General features: G+C 36.0%; 1 protein-coding gene across 4 annotated transcripts in view; it reads left to right on the top strand.

The window, feature by feature from the left end:
* Positions 1 to 785: 785 nt before the first annotated feature.
* The window catches only part of LOC113230219 (protein DEK), a 40,405-nt gene continuing 20,972 nt past the window's right edge, over positions 786 to 20,218 (top strand). For 3 of the 4 annotated variants that reach the window (XR_003310475.1, XM_026464044.1, XM_026464052.1), the window contains exons 1-5: positions 786 to 876; positions 2,817 to 2,955; positions 15,836 to 15,936; positions 17,608 to 17,709; positions 19,378 to 19,484. Coding sequence is in view for 3 of the 4 variants with exons in the window: in XM_026464044.1 (XP_026319829.1) it covers positions 835 to 876; positions 2,817 to 2,955; positions 15,836 to 15,936; positions 17,608 to 17,709; positions 19,378 to 19,484 (491 nt within the window). In the remaining variant the exon portion in view is untranslated. The remainder of the gene's footprint in view (positions 877 to 2,816; positions 2,956 to 15,835; positions 15,937 to 17,607; positions 17,710 to 19,377; positions 19,485 to 20,218) is intronic. The other variant, XM_026464066.1, reaches the window with a different exon arrangement.

The following is a 20,218-nucleotide window of genomic DNA, read 5'->3' on the forward strand; positions in this document are numbered from 1 at the left end:
TCGAGTGCTTTAAACTATACTCAAATCCTGACTTGAGCATTGAGTAGAGTTCTAGAGTACGACCCTAAGTCACTCGTGATATGGTCCCAAGTCCAAAGTGTTTTGGATTTACTTTTTTCTAAAACTTCTAAACTTTATACTGTGGAATTTTAATGAATAATTGGACGTAGTTAAGCAGGATCCAATCCACAAAATTATCAAATAATAATGAGTTATATGTACCAAATGATTCCTAAAGTCTAACCTCTTAGATCAGCAAAAAATCCAACATATAAACATCAATAAATATCTTTGGAGATACATGACATTATAAGTTTTGAAGATAAAAGCAAGAGTAAGAAACACATATAAACTTCAAACTGCCATATTTCGAACGTGAGTGGATGTGAATTGAATCACTTTTGTTTAACTACGTCCAATTATCCCTTAAATTTCCACTATTTTTAAACATTTTTTATAAAATAAATTGTGAAATAATAATTGGTTAGGAAATTCTGACAAAATTTGTGTGTTGCAGGAACTTGCAACGCATCGTATCGTGTATGCACTGTGTACGATTGCTACGATGTTATAAAATAAAATTTTGTAAAATAAATGCAAAAGAGTTTTTCTGTATTTTGCTAGTAAATATTTAAAAATTGTACATGTAAATGTATGTGTACATGTAAATGATGAAAATGTCTGCAAAGAATATTTATTTTTAGTAGTGTATGGTAACCTATAATACCGGCACAACAAAACGCAACTTTTTTTTCTATACTATGGAGCACGCATTTATGTTGTCCGGTGTTTGAAGACGCTTTGGAATTCGCTTTCAATTTCTTCATAGGAAAAATGTCGGGTGATACCGATAAAGCAAAAATCAGTGACAATCAGGTATTATTGTGAAATATTTAGTTGTAATATATTTCCTTACGTTAGTGTGCATCGTTTGAGGACATTTTTAGTTGTGAAGTGGTGTTATTTCCGTGTTATATCACTAATGTTTGCCTGCGTCTCAACATGGCTGACAGAACGTTTGCTTCCCGCTAAACGCGGGAATTACGCCACGGAGGGTTGTGTTATAAGTCAACTTTTCGCCACAAAAACTGTGAATGCTATCTTGATCAGTTACTGAAACTGAATCCAATGGGATATATTTGGTGATTTCGCATATTTTTGCCACCCCCGCCCCTTTGCATTGGGCTGCAGGGCCTTTGTACTAGTGTGCACGATATTATACGACATTGATACGAAATCCGCATGACCTTGATATTTGGTTTGTTGCGATTATTTAATTTAATATTATGGTTTTTGCGTCGTGTTTCCACTGAGTGGCGTGTTCGCGCCTCGTTTCGCTCGCTACGAAGAGAGCGGGCGATGTAAATAAAGCATTAGTATCTTTTCTCGGGCATTTATTGTTGACCTCTTTGCCACTGTACCAAGCTTATTTTTCATGTCGGAAGCCTTGTGAAGCGCAAATATGTACATTTTTAATTTATCCACACCATTTGCATTACTATTTTTTATAAGCGAATAAATTGATTTTGCCTATGAGTTTGTATGGAACCTTCTCTATCACGCACACAGACGCGCTCTTGTATGTACACAGCTGTATATTATCTATATGCTAGTGTAAGTCGTCCAAACACGGAAATGTATCACTTATGCGAAAGCCATAAGGGTCATTTTCTATTGGCAATGACAAGTAACGCCCATAGAAATCAAGGCTTGAGGAGCGTAGAATTGGCAATGTATAAGTTTTTGTGTTTTTAATTACTTTAATGTTGGTACTTACTTACATAAAAACATAAATGTATACATAATTTCAACTATGGTTACTCACTGCATTTCAATGTGTATTTCATTGCACTGTTCCGCACAGAATTCATTGGAACAAAATTCACAATATCTTTCACTGCCATATTTATTCTAATACTTCTCATTTGTTAAGCAAAATCCCCCGAGAAGAAAGAGTAAGATACTATGGTTCACTCTTTGTGAATTGATATTTGTTCATATTAATCGTTTACAATATTTAAAAAAAAACTTACTTTACGATGATACAAGAAAGTGGAATAGTTGAACAAGAAAGTGTCGCACATATAATGAGAATGACCTTATTATGGTCTACAAATAATTAGATACATTTAATTCTAAGTGTCACATATTTAAAAAGTCTGTCTTAGGTATCCTCAAGTAGTTAGATTAAACCATAAACATAATTTTTTTTTCTTTTTTGTATTTTCTTTTCTTTGATATATTTATACCAACTTGTTTGTCTGTTGTCTAAACGTGCTGTACTTACACGCTCCTGGATGGCACTCTGGTTCAAATGTAGTTTTAAGTAAATTAATCTGTTAGTCTATTTTGGATGTCGATTGTTTGTATTCGTCTAATAAAATAAAGTTGAACTAGATGGAAATGTGGCTAATATTATGATAAGAATATTATGTTGTAGTCTTTAAATGCAATGTTGCGATGGTTTAGACCATGGGTTCCCAAACTTTTTTGGCCCACTTAGGCAAGACAAAAAAATTTAAACACTCACTACTATTAAAAATAATTTAAAACGCGAATTATTATATTAACTTAACAAAAAAACCACATGGAAAAAATAAATTATATTTGTAGTGTGGTTTACATAGATGATTCAGTTTTTTTTTCCAACAGCGATAGCACTCCTTGGAGAGCAACAACGCCCCTCAATTGCTTCCGAGGTCCCTCAACGCCCACTGGGGGCGGTAGGGACCACTTTGGGAAACTGTGGTTTAGACCTAAGCAGTAAAGTAAATAGTTTTTGAATTTGAAATGTAAGATATTTATTTTTTGTCCAGGATGAAGATAAGAAATCTGGAGCAGGTGACGGCCAGACGACAGAGGATGAATCCTCACAAGATTCCAAGGGTGAGTCCCAGGCCACCACTGCGTCAGATCCCCAGGCGTCTACAGCCCCTGAGGTCCCAGAAGCTCAAGGTAACACCGATGTAGATAAACTGGAAATAGAGGAATCAAAAATTAAACCTGGAGATGGTCAGAATCGTCCAAATTAGCAATCCGTTCATCTACATCGCTTCTAACCTTGTGGGACTAATAACTTTTGCCTTTGTGCTGTTCAGTTTTGGGACTTGCTTTACAATTTAATATTATCCTTAAATTTGCTAGAATAAATAATAATAATAATTTATATTCAGAATAATAACGTAAAATATGTCCAAATAACATGATGTCCAGACATGTAATTTGTGTAAAAAAAGTAGATTTTCAACAGACAACATGCTAGCAACATAAGCTGCGTACTATCTACATTGGATTACAAATATACTGCTTACTACAGATACTTAAGAAATGAAAAATAAGCCTGAATTATCATACTTAGTGCTACTACACTAATAGTTAATTCTTAATAATAATATATTCTGAAAGTTGTGGACAAAGCACGGAAAATAAATTACGAAACCATTATTAGCATATTAGCATGTGAACTTTGTATCAAGAACCATAAGAGTTAGGCGTTTATAGGCGTTGCGGAACCTGCAAAATTGTACACAAAAAGCGTACTGGTAAGGTAGAAGGTACATTTTTCAGTAAAGGAAAAATATAACAACGAATTGTAAATTTATTTATTTATTCTACCATAACTGCATTCCTATTTGTGTTAAATTTTGCTACCACCGGTACGCCTATAAACGCCTATCTCGTGTGGTCCCTGACGCACAGTACACAAAAATGCTATTGATATAAAAATCACGTTACTATATTATTCTCTGTAAACCAGTAGTTGGCAAGTCCCATTTAACATTGTATATTCGTGTGTTCATCATCCATTCTGATAGGCAAGGTAAGGTTTTTTATCACATCATCACGATCATATTCTATCATCATCACTCAGAATAATCTATTACAAAAAACAGATTAATTTTAATAAATCGGTTGCTGTAATTTACTTAAAAAGACAACTATAAAAGTAAACCAATCGTGCTATTTAAAAATTTCTAACGAATGTTTAGTGTTTCATCACACGCACACACGCGCACGCGCACACGCAACGACACACGCACGCACATGTACATAGTCAAAGCAGAGTCAAAGTAACAAAATTTTATAATTATTATGTGACTTAGCATTTTATAATGATGAATTAGATTAATACAGACTGCAGCAACACATATTATACCAAGCTCAGGAGTTAGTGACCTCATTTGTGTGTTTTGATTATTTTGAAACAATATGCATTTTTTTTGTCCTTTTCGAATGATCGTATCATGTTAAAGTAGCAGTAGAGCTCCTTGTAAAAGAGTTCGTCCATGGAAGTATGCCACCTTACCTATTTCTGCCGTTCAGCAGTAATGTCAGCATTATTGCGTTGAAGGGTAAGGGTGCTGGTGAAATTACTGGCACAAGGGACTTGTCAACTTACGTCTCAGGGTGACAGGCGCAGTGCCCTCCTCATCTTTGCGAGTTAACGCTCTGAGTGCTAGTACAACTGCTATGGGCAAGCGTGTCGCCTGCTACCAGGCGTACGACTTGTTCGTCCCGTTATTTGGTATCATAGAAAACATCGACCTATCACACGTCCCACTACTGGGCACAGGTCTGCTCTAATTCTTTGTCGTCTTCGCAATTTTATACGGGTTGTGAACCTTGGACTTGTAGGTTTCATCACAATGTTTTCCTTAACCGATAGTGAGAGGTGTTTCTCCTAAACATTGTACGTAACTAACAAATTAAAGTCATAGGTACATGTACCGTATTGAGAAGCAACCGTTCTCCCTCTGAGTCACCACCGCTTTATATAATGTCTTGAATACCAGCATTTGCTACGTACCTTCTATATCGACTTCTTCAAACACCAGTGTATGAATTTAAAATGCTTTTAATATAATCAATCAGTGTAATTTTTAAATACTGGGTGCAACGAAATATCTGACCGTTATTCTGTATCATAACGAAGACAAGAAGCCAAAAATAAATTTAACACACGATCGATCTGTAATAATAATAAGACTACAACACTAATTTTTTGTTACAAAAGTTGATTGTAAACTTAGTACAACATACAAGTTTCTGAAAATAAGTATAAATTTAAATGCGCGAATCTTAAACACATCATGTAGATAATTTGTTGATATGATGATGATGAGCCTGATATATCGCAAACATGATTACTAAACAAAAAATATTTCTGTCTCGTAGTCGGTAATCAAAGTTCTGTTTTTACATGGCACTAAGTACTTAATCTTTTTTGTTTTTTTTATTCTAGGGAAACAAACAGTCATAAAACTGGTAATTAATACAAAAACATCATTATCGTAACATCATCATCAATAAGACTTGGAGTTTCACAAACTAGATAATAAAATAAAATACCGAACATTACAGTCAGCTTCTACACGCAAATAAAAACTTCTTGTATTTATTTATTAAAGAAAATCAACATCTGTTTATGTTACAATCAAAATATACATTCTATAAGTTGTCATTAAAGCCAACTACAGATTTTCTAGATTAGATTTATTTAAACATAATATAATATATATAAGTTAATGTAAGATAACTGCGCGTAACGTAGATTTTGTAGCAGTAGAGCTCATTCTGAAAGAGTTTGTCCAAGAAAGTACTGCCACTTTACCTATTTCTGCCGCCAGCCAGTAATGTTAGCATTACTGCGTTTCAGTTTAGAAGGGTAAGGGTGCTGGTGAAATTACAGGCACATGTGACTTGTCAACTTATGTCTCGGGGTGACGGGCGCACTGGCAGTGACCCTCAGATCATTGCGATTTAAAGCTCTTAATGGCACTGCAACTGCTATAGACAGGCGTCTCGCTTACCATCAGGCGCACGACTTTTTTGTCTCGTCGCTAAATAAAAAAGAAAAGTAACAAATAGACTTTTTAGGTTTTCGCGAGTGCTATACATTTCAGATGAAACTAATTTTTCGGATGTAAACCCCTTGTAATTGTTTTTTAAAAACAAAGCAACGTTTCGACAGGTCCCATGGTCACGGCTGAGAAATAACAGTTTTTTTTTGTGATATCAAGTGACTAACAACTAACAAATCAAAAGTAACAAATCGTGCGCCTGGTTGTAAGCGACACGCTTGTTCGCAAAGATCTGAGGAGTATTGCCACTGTGCCCATCACACATAGACACAAGTTGACAAGTCCCATGTGTTTGTAATTTCACTAGCACCCTTAATTGTCCTTCAAAACCGTTCACTTTATTGCTTGGTGGCAGAAATAGATGAGGTGGCAGAATTTCCCTGGACAAACTCATTCACAGGTAGCTCTACTCTGCCGCTGTTAGCTGAAACTGAGTTTTTTCAGAAATGTTATGTATACTGCCGTGATCAGTAAAGAAAGCCGATCTGTCACTATTATTCCTTTTTTCATCGGTGGATAAGGTATGAAGTTACCGCAAGAGAAAAATTGATATTTTTGAATTTCATTTCTTTAAACATTGTTTTCTCGGTTTTGATTTTTGTCACAGGCGCTCTTTCAACTAACGGCGGTAGTACTGCTATTAGCATAAAAATAATAACCAAGCGCACGAAAAGTTCTTAACGCGTTTATAATATAGTTTAAAACATTATCAAAAAGTGACAGTTAGCGCTGTATCCGTGCGTACTCGGTTACATTATTACCGCGGTTGAATGTTATCTTGCTTATCTGTCAAAGTTATTGTTAAGTTCTCTCTTATCGTCATCGTTGCGCTGTTTGCACTTCGATGGACGGCAAATGCTCTAAGTTTTCACGACTCTACTTATTTTTTGCGGCGTCTTATTTCGCATCAAATTTTTAATTTGGTACCTACTGAAAAGATATTAATATATTTTTGTCTTTTTTATATATTAATAGTATTTCATTTATTGAACGAGTTTCACACGACCTTCAACTCAAGATGTGTCTAAATAGAATATACTTTGCCCTGAAAAAATACCCTAATACTGGTTTCATCAGAAGAGGAACTAATTAAAGTAAAATGTTTTTGTATTTGACTGTACGGTAAAATTTCATGACGTCATTAGAATGATTTTTATACTATAATGTGTGATAACCGCGTTAGTTTTCATAATAAAAAACCATAAGAAATAATTATTAATTTCACCAATATGGCGTGCGTCTTAAGGTATTTAATGCGTAAAAGTCCATGAAAATTACTAATCAGAAGCTACAAATAAAGTGTTCCAATAAAAATTCCTCACTAAGACGTATTTTCTTCCTATAAAATATTGATATATTGATATCGGCCAAAATTTGAAGTTAATCTTTTGGTCCCCCGCCTTTTAAATATGCGAGCAGAATTCATTCATAAACAAGGTCCATTGACTTGCTTGTACAATCAAAAGGTCCTTACTTCCCTGTACCATGAAACTCATTAACAAAACGATATCGTTCAATATACGTACCTAGATTAAGTCAGTAATTTTATATTATTTAGCTCACTATACAGTTACCACAAGATTTGTATAGTCGCATAATTATCGTTATAGTTCGTGGTACAGGTAAACGACAGATTGTACGCAATTCGTATTAAGAATAAGCAATGCATCGTTATTTGTCCCCATCACCTTATCGAGCTCACATTATACACACCTCTTACCATAAAACATCTTGTATCGTTTTAATATCGTATTTATACCCGTTCGAGGTCTTCCACTTAAAGACGTATGTATATTGAGTTGTCTCTTGGTACAGGGGCTTTGTACCAATGTAGTTCGGTAGTCGTCGATGTATAGCAAACTTGTCGTTACATATCTTGGTAGTGGCCTGCACTGGGTGACCCTTACTATGAAACCTGATACAGAGTGAGAAATATATCGGACGCTCAATAATAAAGCGGCAAAATTAGAAAAGAAACATCTTTGGGAAAATGATAATATAATTGTTTTACGAAATAAAACTAATATTTTGTACGTGTTTTTATTCATAAAGATATTTAATTTATAACTTTAGAAAAATCTGACAGAAAGAAAAAAAATTACATACAGAGAGAGAGCCCGAGATCCCCGAGCAATATTGTCGTGATGCAACATTGCTATTAATATTGCGTCAGGAGTTTGCGTTCATACCTAAATTCAACTATTTTTTAACCGACTTTAAAAAAGAGGAAGTTCTCAATTCGACTGTAATTTTGTTTTATATGTATGTTACGCGATAACTCCGGCTTTTGTAAACCGATTTTAATGATTCTTTTATTATTGGAAAGAGGGTACCTCAGTAGTGGTACCATTTAATAATAAAATATTCCACTTCTAAGGGTGGCAAACTAGGGGATGAATGACTTTGAGGTCGGTTTTTTAACAATGTCAAATACAATTATATCATAATTCGTCTGCTACTATCCACGTTATTGTTTTTAAATCTATTTTGTCTGTGTCCTAAAAAATGCGTTTCGAATTTAGTTACGTTATAATTTAGAGGGTGCTATACAGTCACTTGTATCCCGTTAAATGGTGATAATTAAAAATGAAATCGGAATGAAATAAGATGTTATCATCATCACCCGGAATGGATTGCACCTCTAACTTTTTAGCCACAGACACACACATAATATCCACAGGAGTCCATTCCCGACAACAGATAAAACTCACTACGTTCTCCGCAATTTGCCGCATCATAGATCGCTTGGTGACGATGGTAGGAGCATGCCTCGACGCGATGCAACGGATCGATGTAGAGACTCCGCTTTAGCTACAGACGTACATCTACAGGGTGAATAACGATCGGGGCCGTGCAAAATTCGAGGACGAACTGAATTGTGTTACGTTTTCAGCCCTGTAAAACTAATAGTAATGTGCTAGACACCGATAACTTTCGAACTCAAACTATGGGACCAAGTAATAGAGCAAAGGAATTCACTCCGGGTCTCTACCCAGAATACCCACACTGAATTTTAAAAAACAAAGATCTGGGGGTCTACTTTCGTTCTCTGTCCGGCTGGTTTTTCTTCTGTCAAATAAGTTATTTACCTATTTCTGCCGCCAATCAGTAATGTCAGCATTACTGTGTTCCGGTTTCGAAGGGTAAGGGCGCTGGTGAAATTACGTCTCGGCGACAGACGCAGATCTTTACGATTTAAAGCTCTGAGTGGCATTGCACCTATTATGGACAGACGTGTAGCTTACCATCAGACGCACGACTTGTTTGTCCCGTCACTTGATATTATTAAAAAAATGTCAGTTAGAAGGACTTTTCCTTTGTAGTTCGATTTTTGTATTAATAACTGTAACAAAGTAGTGGAATTTTTTGACAAAAAAACTGTAATGAAATTCATGGTAGTAAAATATCATAGTATTCATTAGAATTAATATTTAAAATGTTAGCTTCCAAAATTGGTCGTACCATCCAGCGCCCACGATACAAACTGTTGGGTCCTGAGGACAAAGCAACTTGGAAGCACTATCTAGTTTAACTACATCAGAACCAATTTAGAAAAATTCGTTTCCCAAATTGGTTCTACCGGGAGTAGAGATGGAAAAAACTGCTTTTAAATTTTAAACTTTAAAATGTTGTGCTTATAAAAGGACTTTTCACTTAAACGTTTTTTTGTTTGAAGCTTACAAAATTGTTTAGAAAAACGTTTAGCATGGGCTTATGGAAGCTTATGGAAGCTTTATGCTAAAAAAGTTTGCAACATTGTGTGAACAGCGAAAAGCGAGAGTAGGCCAGTAAAGGTTTTCAGACACAAGTTTTATTTTTATTGATAACATTATTATTCACATTGACGAATAATTATTTAGGAGACATAGATGGCGGGACTTGACACTTAGACAACTTGTAAAAAATGAAATTGTTGAGCATTGAATTGAGCAACGCATACAACTTAAATTTATAAGCGTGCTTGTGTGCTTATATTAAAAAAGCAAACTTTCTTAAGTTCTGATTATAATAAATACACAAAATAATACTTTCTGATTTTCGCTTAAACGTCTACTTCTGAGTGAATCCAATTTAATAATAGTAATGTGCCAGAGAATAACACCAATTACCTGGTCTAACTAGAAAATTCCTTGTAATGTAAGTACCAGAACAACGGAATTAACATGTCCAGAACCCAGACTCTGTATTCTTCTTCTCCGTTCGACATCCGTCCAAAACAGTTAGGCTTGGCGCCCACTGACGGGACGGGACGGCAAGGGATTTTTAGGTGACGAATAGTAAACCCTTGAGATTATGACATTATAATGGCAATTTCTATGATAATGATCGTAGCTACAAAATAACGCTGCTGTTTGCTTAATGATGCCGAGCAAGCAGCCTCCGGCATGTCTAGGCAGCCTTGGGGATGCTTCGGCAGTCTTCGGGATGCTTCGGGATGATTCGGAAGGACGACTGTGATTATGCTATTATGTATGTATATACGGGGCAAGGGCAGGCACGCACGGCAAGACTGATCTGAAGAGAGGTCAGGCGCGAGCATGATGTCGCGACGGAATGCTTCAGCATACCTAAGAACGTTTAGGTATGCTTAACCCTTAATTAGTTGCGCTAAAAAAGTAACGCAATTGGTCGCGTGGGTTGTGCAACACCTTAAATTAGACTCGGGAATTAATATACAAAATACAGGCAAAATCAGACTTTATTAATGACAGTATTTGAACATACTTATTTCCTAGCTTATAAATGTCTGTCTGACTGATAAATCATATTTTTAATAAGAAAACAACAACATTCGTAAAAATGAAACTATTTTTCCGGATTGAAATTGCGTATATTTGCTTTTTCAAACTAACCAATTCCTGTGTGTAACAATCGCGAAAACCTAAGAACTCGAAACATTCGTAAAAGCTTATTTTCTTCATCACAATTTTGGCAGACCTGAATTACGTGATCATTACACGTATGCTTTAAACCATTCGAACATTCCGTCTTGGTTTTTCTGTCCTTGATTCTAGTACTTATATGGCATTGTTTACATGAAGGCGACCGGACTACTCTAGATGCCGATTCAGGATTTTCACTTGTAAGCCTCTCGTGTGTTTTGTAGCGGTCGAGGTGGAGTGCGAATACCGTCGTTTTCGGTTTCGCTTTGTTCTTATGCACAGTTATGGTCACTTCACAATGACTTCATGATGTTGTTTTCGTTCAGAAGCCCTATCAATAGCTTCTACTTCTTTGCCTTTCAATTGCGGCACAATCTCTTACACGGTCAAATTTTACAGCTACCTCAAAACAAAAAAACAAAAAAGCACCACATTACAACATAATCTTTGAAATGCCAATATGTACGTTCTATAAATGTCACTACAACATATTTTTGTCCACCTAAAAATCTATATTTACTAACGTTACGGAATTTTGTCTACACAAACGGTCCCGGGGGTTTTCACGCACCCCGAACACGCTCTCCAAGCACAACTATACACAAACGACCGCAGATTACGTATGAATTATAAAGTACAATCGCGTTTACGAAGCTAACCTGGAGACAGGCGCTGTAAGTTCAAATTTAAAAAAATTATGAGCCTAGAAACCTGCAATTAGGGTGTGAAACACCCCATGCGACCAATTAAGGGTTAAGGATGCCGCGTTGTACCTAGGGATACCGCGGCATAATTGCCGTCAATATGCGTTTACATAAAGGGATGCCGAAGGATCCCCTGCCGAGCCTACCCGTCTGTGAGCGCCGGACCTTACTGTCAAATAAGTAATACGAATAAGTTAGCGGTGGCAACCGCTAGTTGTGTAACGCGCAACGGGGAATGAGCGTTCCTCCAGCTCTGGTACCTATCTGGAAAATTGGGAGGGTACTGTATGTAAACCCGGGGCTCATCGCACATAGTTTATAGTGCACTTCTCGTATACCTAAAGAGTCGGTAGAAAGGGTCATTATTGTCAAAACTAATGTAGAAACATATCGACTCATCCGAAGAACAGAGTCCGATGTGATTATATGTATAGCGAAAAAAGACTAATGCTCGTATTCCAGAATTCCACTCAATGCTCAAGTCAGGATTTGAGTAGACTTGAGTATGATTTCAAGCACTGGAAATACGACCCTAATGGCAAGGTCTTGAGTATGATTTTCAGTGCCCGCTGCAATACGACCCTTAGGGTCGTATTCTAGAACTCTACTCAATGCTCAAGTCAGGATCTGAGTATGATTTCAAGCACTGGAAATACGACCCTAATGGCAGGGACTTGAGTATGATTTCGAGTGCTTTAAACCATACTCAAATGTTACAAGAATAATTTCGTTATTCAAACTAAGGCCTATGTAAAAGTGTTTTGAGAATTTATATATCTTATTTCGTTTCGGAAATATAAAATCGAACAACAGTCGATTTGACATTCACAGCGAAGAAGAACTAACGAAATATACTCTTGCACATAGATCTTTGTTCTATGGATGAGTCGATATGCTGCCCTCGGAATGAAAAAAGGCACAATGCTGTATAAGTACGCATAGTTGTGCTTTTTTCGTTACGAGGGCATTATGGGGCTGTCAAACAAGTAACACTCGACCAAATTAAAAGATGCATGATGCGAATAAAGCTTCATACTTGACATTGTTTTTTGAATTAATCGAGTACTACTTATTTGTAATTAATTGTTTCGGACGGATATCGGAAGGAGAATGAGACTACACACCCCCGGGACCAATTTATAAAAGTTCGTTTTTCAAATTGGTCCTATTGGGAAGCGAACCCGGGACCTCCACACTCAGGAAGTTACGTAATAACAATACTAAATAATTACGAATTTCAAAGGGATATCCGCTCTATGTGTATTACTTCTTTGGAAGTTTAAGTAAATATTACTCTACCTATATTAACCTCTGGGGCCTTGGTGTAAGTTTTCAAATATTTAAACATTTTAATTTAAACCTTATAAGCGTATAATTAGGTCTGAATAAAAATCTTACGCAAAAGCGGTAGTTAAGTTTGAACATTGAGTATATAACTAGAAATAGAGACGAAATAAGGGCCATATATTCCTGGTAACACATTAGCGATACAGCTCCTATAAATATCAACTCTCGTTTGCACTGAAATATAGACAGGCCAACTACTGAGCTGTGTGGTACGTCTCCGTATATTCCAAAAAATATTCTGTATTTATTGTAATAAAGATAATATCTCTAACAATGCTGTACTGTTCTATTCGGTGGTATGGGAAAAACAGCAAAACATCTAATTACAAAACAAACGGAATCACATTTCATCGGTAATAAAATATTAAATATGTTATTTTGCAATTTTCGTCCATTATAGCTCACTGGTCGATTTGAAGTGAAACAGTTGACGACACCCATTGACGACACCCATTGACGACACCCATCAATTGTTTCGAACTCGGGCTAGCCAATCGGAGCGCAGTTGTCACAGTAACGATATGGCAGAATAGTTTTCAAACAAATTAAATGACATTTCGTCTCTATTTCTGGTTATATACTCGATGAGTTTGAACGATTACACATTTACATGGGGTCACTGGTGGTTTTATCCGTTGTCAAACTTAAAGCTCAATTAACACTGCCGCGAAACGGGACGGACGCCAATTTTTGTAACCATTGAATAATGAACTTATGCCAATTATGTAACGTATAAATTACATACGAGCTAAAAACAAGTAATTAAAAATTCATTGCTATGTACAATTTCGTTTCCAGTTCTTACCGCGACAATGTGAATTGAGCTTAACATAAGTTTCTTAAACACTGCGTAAAACCCCACACTTATGAATGAACAAGTATAATATCATGGATTTTTTTATAATACCAAGTGACAGGATGAACAAGTCGTAAGCGATGGCCTGATGGTAAGCGACAGTCTGTCCTTAAGTGTTGCAGTCGCTCAGAGCTTTAAATTGCAAAGATCTGAGTTGGCAAGTCCCATGTGCCTGTAATTTCACCAGCACCCTTACCCTTCAAAACCGGAACACAGTAATGCTAGCGTTACTGCTTGGTGGCAGAAACAGGTAAGGTGGCAGTACTGCCGTGTAATTTTCCTTCCTTTTTTTGTTTGTTTATTGGTTCATTTACAGTTATTACGTAAAATCATACTACTTGTAAATTAAATTTGGTGAAGGTCTTATCTAAATTGCACAACTACTTACGAGTGAACACAGCTTGCAAAACAACGTAAATGTAATTAAGTTGAATTTAAAAATAGCAACTTAAATTTAAAACAAGTAATACAAACAAAAAAAACAATAAATACAAGTGAATAAGGGTCTCAGACAGTATGAAACGAGTTGGTTATAAAAAAAAAATTTTTTTTAGTAACTTTCTTTCAAAAGGGACTCTACTGCTACTAAATGGTTTGTCAATACAGTTTAAATTGTCATAGAAAAACTCACAATGATATGTGAGACTATATTACAAATTCACGTACTTCGCATCACTAGACTTGGGTCATTCATTAGCTCCGCCATCATCGCAATTTTTGCTTTGTATAGTTGTTATTGCAAGCAGCGTAGAGTTGATTTTAAATCTTAAGTGTTAAACTGCATATCAAGCTGTTGGTCCAGTACAATATTATTTTGTTCAAATTATTTTTAGTGGTCCGTTAAAATCTAATTCGTAATTTCATACCCATAAGGGCGCATTTACTCGAATACGAATTTCATCGCGCTCACGCCGTGCGGCCGCCGCGTGCATCCGACTGTCATGGCAAAATACTCTTTTCACTTCTTAGGCTCTTAAAGATCGTATTTATGCTGGGTGTAGGGTGCATAAAATAGGATTTTATGCTCTAGTGCATAAAATAAAAAAACCATCACATTAAATATTGTTGTAATTTTACATTCATAATTAAATAATCGTTTATTTGTAATATTGATGTTTAATTTCCTCGCAATCGAAATGAAAAGCAGAGTGTATAACTCGTTCATAAAACCCATTTTACCCTCGATTTAGTATCCACCCTCGCCTGCGACTCGGGTAGATATGTATACTCGTCTCGGGTAAAATGACGCGTTTTATGCACTTGTTGTACAATCTACTATTATTTGTTTAGCTTTTATAAACAATTATTAACTTATCGGATTTTAAGAAAATACTTTAATTTTAGTGAAGCATTGTATAATATGATAGAAATTATTTTAAGTATTATTTTTGCACGAATTCCAAATTAAAATGCAATTTTGAGTTGTCTGAAACATCTTAAAAACAGTTACGTCCTCAATCTAGTTTTTTTTAAATAATAGTATTGTAACCAATTAACCGCCGAATTTTACCGAAACACTTAAAAATATATTGTCATTTTTATTTTAAGTTTGGCAGATAATGTGAACACTGATAATATGATTGAAAATCAAATATTAAAATACATGCAGGTGATACCAGCTCAACTGATGAATTTGGCTATTCTTTCGATGAAAGTGAATACAAATTGAAACTATGAAGTCTTTTTTGTTTTACTTCAGAATTTTGCTATTTAACTACAAGTTGTCCTTATAAACTCTGATAATGTAACTACACTACAACAACTACAGGTTGTCATTGTGATCATTTAAAATATTTATTATTTGTATTAAACCCTAAATCGCTTAAATAAAAATATAAATGCTAATTGTTCTATCTAGAACTTAAAACCAATGACCCGAAAAATAATCTAAACGATTAAACTCATAAATTTTCGAATCGATTTCTCGTGAGAATCGTTTCTTATGTTTACCTACATGTTTAGTTCACATTCCTATTTACGTTGCGATGACAAGTATCAAAAGGTGCCTCTTAGTTTGTGACGGCGGCTATAGTACGTTACATAAGTTCACTGTGCCATGTACATGCGGCAATGTAAATTGAGTCTAAATTTTTTTCTGCGGCGTAAAGTCGACTCATTTGAAATAAGCCTTATGTTTTTGATATATTGCAATAAATTGATTTACAATTTTTGGTTCTGGTACAGGAGACGCCAAGTCGACAACGGCCAACGGGAAAGATGACGACGCGGGCGGCGACGACTCCAAGGATGACAAGGATGACGCCAAAGCTGATGATGTGAAAAAGGTACGAATTAGGATTCATTTCTCACTAGATGGTAACCTATCACAAACTTCAATATTTTTTCCCGAAATAACGTTTGTTCGAATTGTCATTACACCGAAAACCGAAATATAACGAAACCGTTGTCTTTCAGGATATTTTGGATGTTTATCGCAAAGACACGATTGGTTTCGGTTAGGTTAAGTTAGGTTTAAAAGAAAAAACATTTTTCTCTCAAAATTACTTTCAAGGTTATGAACATTCGAGCAAACGTTATTTCTAGAAAACGTCATTTCGGATTACTGATAGGTAGTCCGAAATGACGATGAAATCATCGACCGAAATAATGATGTTTAGAAAAAAAAAACGTCCGAAATAATGATGTTTAGAAAAGTTATAAGTTAGTTAAGCTAGATATTTTTTACAGTTACTTTTCTAAACTTTTGCCGAATAAAGATTGCCGACCACATCCCACTTAACATTTTTGATCTAAGTGAGTAAGACCTACTGTCGTAGGGAGTTACTACTTATCGACACGAATCGCATCACACGCAGGATCTTTTTTGTTTTTATTGCGGGAACATATCTTTTTTTCTAGCCGGCCGTTTTGATAGATTACAATAGTGAGGTCATATCTCAATTCATTATCGAAAAAAATATAATTAAATGCGAGTCGCATCTATAAGTTTTTAGATTTATAACTAGTATTGCAAGGGGTAGCTGATTAAATAGTTTTAATAAAACGAAAATAAAAATGTTTACTTAATATATCGCGAGTTTGCCAAAGGTAGAAGTTGTGCTGGACAGCGATAAGTGACGATTGTATTAGATTTCATTTTTGAAAATGTCGAATTTCGAAAAACAAATGTCGAGTTGTGTCGTAAAATTATACATCCATAAATTTACTGCACATTAGTATTGACAACAATGTACATTAGTTAGCTCCTTCAACGTAGTTATGAATTAATACGAAACTTGATGAGCGGACGATCGTCAAAAAGGCCATCATAGCGTGTAGGTACTGTAGTAAGTGGTAAGTTACGAAGTGCACGAAAGGAGCCTCCCCACACGACTTACCATTGTTGTACAGGACAGCAATCTGGCGCAATTTGGGCAACAATCGTCGAGTACCTTACGACAGTTGGCAAATCCTTTTATCACGGTGGCAAGCATTATACTGTACCTATACTATCGATACGATAAGAAGTTATTACTATAAGGAATTAATCCTTATAATTACCCCTTTCGCTCGGCATCATAAAAATACTGGTTTTTTACACACTTCATCGGTTCGATCCTCAGGTAATGCAAGCAATTTTTTGAAGTCTTTGTATGCAGTATAATATATTTTTTAAACCGAAATAATGTCCACATGAAGCAAAATATCCTATCTACAATTTAAAAATATTCGACAACATGATCCTAAAGTAAATACTAAAGCATTTGCGTTACGGAAATCAGAAATAACGACGGTACAATATTAAAAGTAGTTTCCTTGCGTATCCCACAGCCATGAGACGTCATGTATATCACGGAATTCTAGTTGTTACTGAAGCGCAACTCTTCACCAAATTAGTTGCAAGTTCTAGTGTTGCCATAATGAAGTGTTTATTCAAACCATACTAGGGCTATTAAATTTTTTCTTGGCTAGCTTTCTGGGAGACGGGTTAGATGATATGAATTTAATATGTCTAGGAGGAGAACGGTGAGACTCACGACGATGACGAAAAAGAAGATGTGAAGGACAACGACAAGGGTGCCAAAAAGACCGCCGCCAAGAAGAAGCCCAAGAAAGAGGTACCAGCTTATACTCAACTGTTTTTTATAACAATAACGTGGAGTCTTGGCTAAGAGATTTAAGTGAAAACTTTTAAAACAACCGTTATTTAGTTTAAAGACTGAACAGGTCTGCTATAAAAAAGTCTCAGTACATTATTCATATAATATGGAGATACTGAATATCAGAGGTTTATGTTACCAAGTGACGGTACGAACAAGTCGTGTGCCTGGTAGTAAGCGACACGCCGGTCCATAGCGGTTGCAGTGCCACTCAGAACTTTAAATCGTAAAGATCTGCGTTTGCAATTCAATTGCAAAGATTTGAGAGGCGCTGCCACCGCGCCCGTCAACCTGAGACATAAGTTGACAAGTCCCATGTGCCTGTAATTTCACCAGCACCTTTACCCTTCCAAACCAGAACGCAGTAATGCTCACATTGCTGCTTGGCGGCAGAAATGGGTAAAGAGGAAGTACTTTCCTGGACGAACTCTTCCACAAGTTGCTCTACTGCTACTAAAATTATTTAAGTCAAGTGCAATGGGCTAGACCAGTGGTCGGCAAATCGCGGCTAGCGAGTCACATGCGGGTCTTTAGCCTCTAGACTGTAACTGTTCCACAAAATACCGATGTCGATAAAGTATGTAAGTATGGGTGGGAGAGTTGAAAGGAGTCAACCTCAGCGAAAGTACTTGGTCCTGTACTCTCGTTCTCCGTCCAAAATAATTACTGTAAAATAAGTATTACTCGAAATTAAAAACTGCCATGCGAACATCGAGTATATAACCAGAAATAGAGACTAAATAAGCCCATACATTCCTGGTAATTCATCAGTGATACATCACTTATAAATATCAACTCTCGTTTGCACTGAAATTAGAAAGCTGAAATAGTACGGCGCCAACAACTGACCTGTGTGTACGTCTCCGTATATTCCAAAAATATTCTGTATTTATTGTAATAAAGATAATATCTGTAACAATGGCGTGCTGTTCCATTCGGTGGTGTGGTGAAAAACAGCAAAACATCTAATTACAAAACAAACGGAATCAAATTTCATCGGTAATTAAATCTTTATTGTAATTTTGCAATTTTCGCCCATTACAGCAAAGCTCAAGTTAACCGGTCGATTTGAAGTGAAACAATTGAAGACACCCATTGACGACACCCGTCAATTATTTCGAATTCGGGCTGGCCAATCGGAGCGCAGTTGTCACAATAATATGGCAGAATAGTTTTCTAACAAATTAAATGACATTTCGTCTCTAATACGTAGCGCCATCTATGAGCAATATATGATCTTTGTATTAATAACTATAACATACTAGTGGAGTAATTTCCCAAAAAAATAATTGAATATAAATTAATACAAATTAACTATCTACTTTTGTTCAAATATCACCTCTGGTGCAACGGACCAAGATGTACTCTGTCTGTACGTGTCTGTACTTATCTAAGTTTTAAAAAATTGACTCTCAAACATTGACTTACAAAATTTCAATCGCTGTACTATTGATATTTGACTCTGTTGATTAATAAGTTTGCCGAGCTTTGGGCTAGACCATTGGACTATGATCTTAAACCCTCTTTAGTGGTATACTTATGCCCAGCAGTGTAGTTTGAATTTTAAAGTAGCCCTAAAGCTCCTTGCCACATTAGGAATATCTAATAAATGTTTATTATTTTTAGGATACCGAGGAGGAGGAGGAAGATGAGGAAGAAGAGGAGGACGAGGACGAGGAGGGTGACGATGGGGAGGAGGAGGACGAGAAGGAAGTGAAAAAACCTAAAGAAAAGTGAGTAAATGAGGGTGTCTCTTAATATAAATATCTCTTTCTTATATCTTGAGATATTGTACTATTTACATATTTTAAAGCAGTTGTTTATTACACAGTCGTGTTTGGTCGTATCCATTATTGTGTTTCAAATATTTCAATTATCCTTTTATTTTGAAAGCCTCCGCTCGGAGGAAGCGAAGGATTATGGGTCAACACACAAAACTGCGAATCGGCGCGATGCGTATTCGCGACGCAGAAAACTGCGACTCGTATAGCTGCGATACGATTTTGTGTGGCAAGGCATGTCACTGCCACGGTTCTGCTAACCATTCTTTCGGCGATTATCAACCGCACTGAACGTATTTTATAAACTAGGTAGCAACATGGATCGTAAAAAGAGTGTTGCCTGCTGTTATTGATAAGAAAATATAGGAAAAAAACACCAAGAAGATTAACATCGCAGGAATTCGCGATGCGGAGCAATTCGCAAATTCTTGCACTGCGTCGTGCGAGCTCGTAGATTTCTGCGATGCGACGTCGTTTTGTGCTTCCTCCTATTAACTAACTATAATATTCAACAAAAACTAATCTTTAGTAAAGAAAAGATATTTATTTAAAAAAATGATCATAATTTTACTACCTATAAAGATCAGCACAGGATTCATCAATAGATACTTAAAATTTGTAACCAAAAAAAGGTTCCCATACTGGCAGCATTGCTTCGCTGAATAGCAATTGATACCAGATGAACC

The sequence above is a fragment of the Hyposmocoma kahamanoa genome, unplaced genomic scaffold (genome assembly GCF_003589595.1).
Source record: "Hyposmocoma kahamanoa isolate Upper Pololo Valley unplaced genomic scaffold, ASM358959v1 101, whole genome shotgun sequence".
NCBI classification, from domain to species: domain Eukaryota; kingdom Metazoa; phylum Arthropoda; class Insecta; order Lepidoptera; family Cosmopterigidae; genus Hyposmocoma; species Hyposmocoma kahamanoa.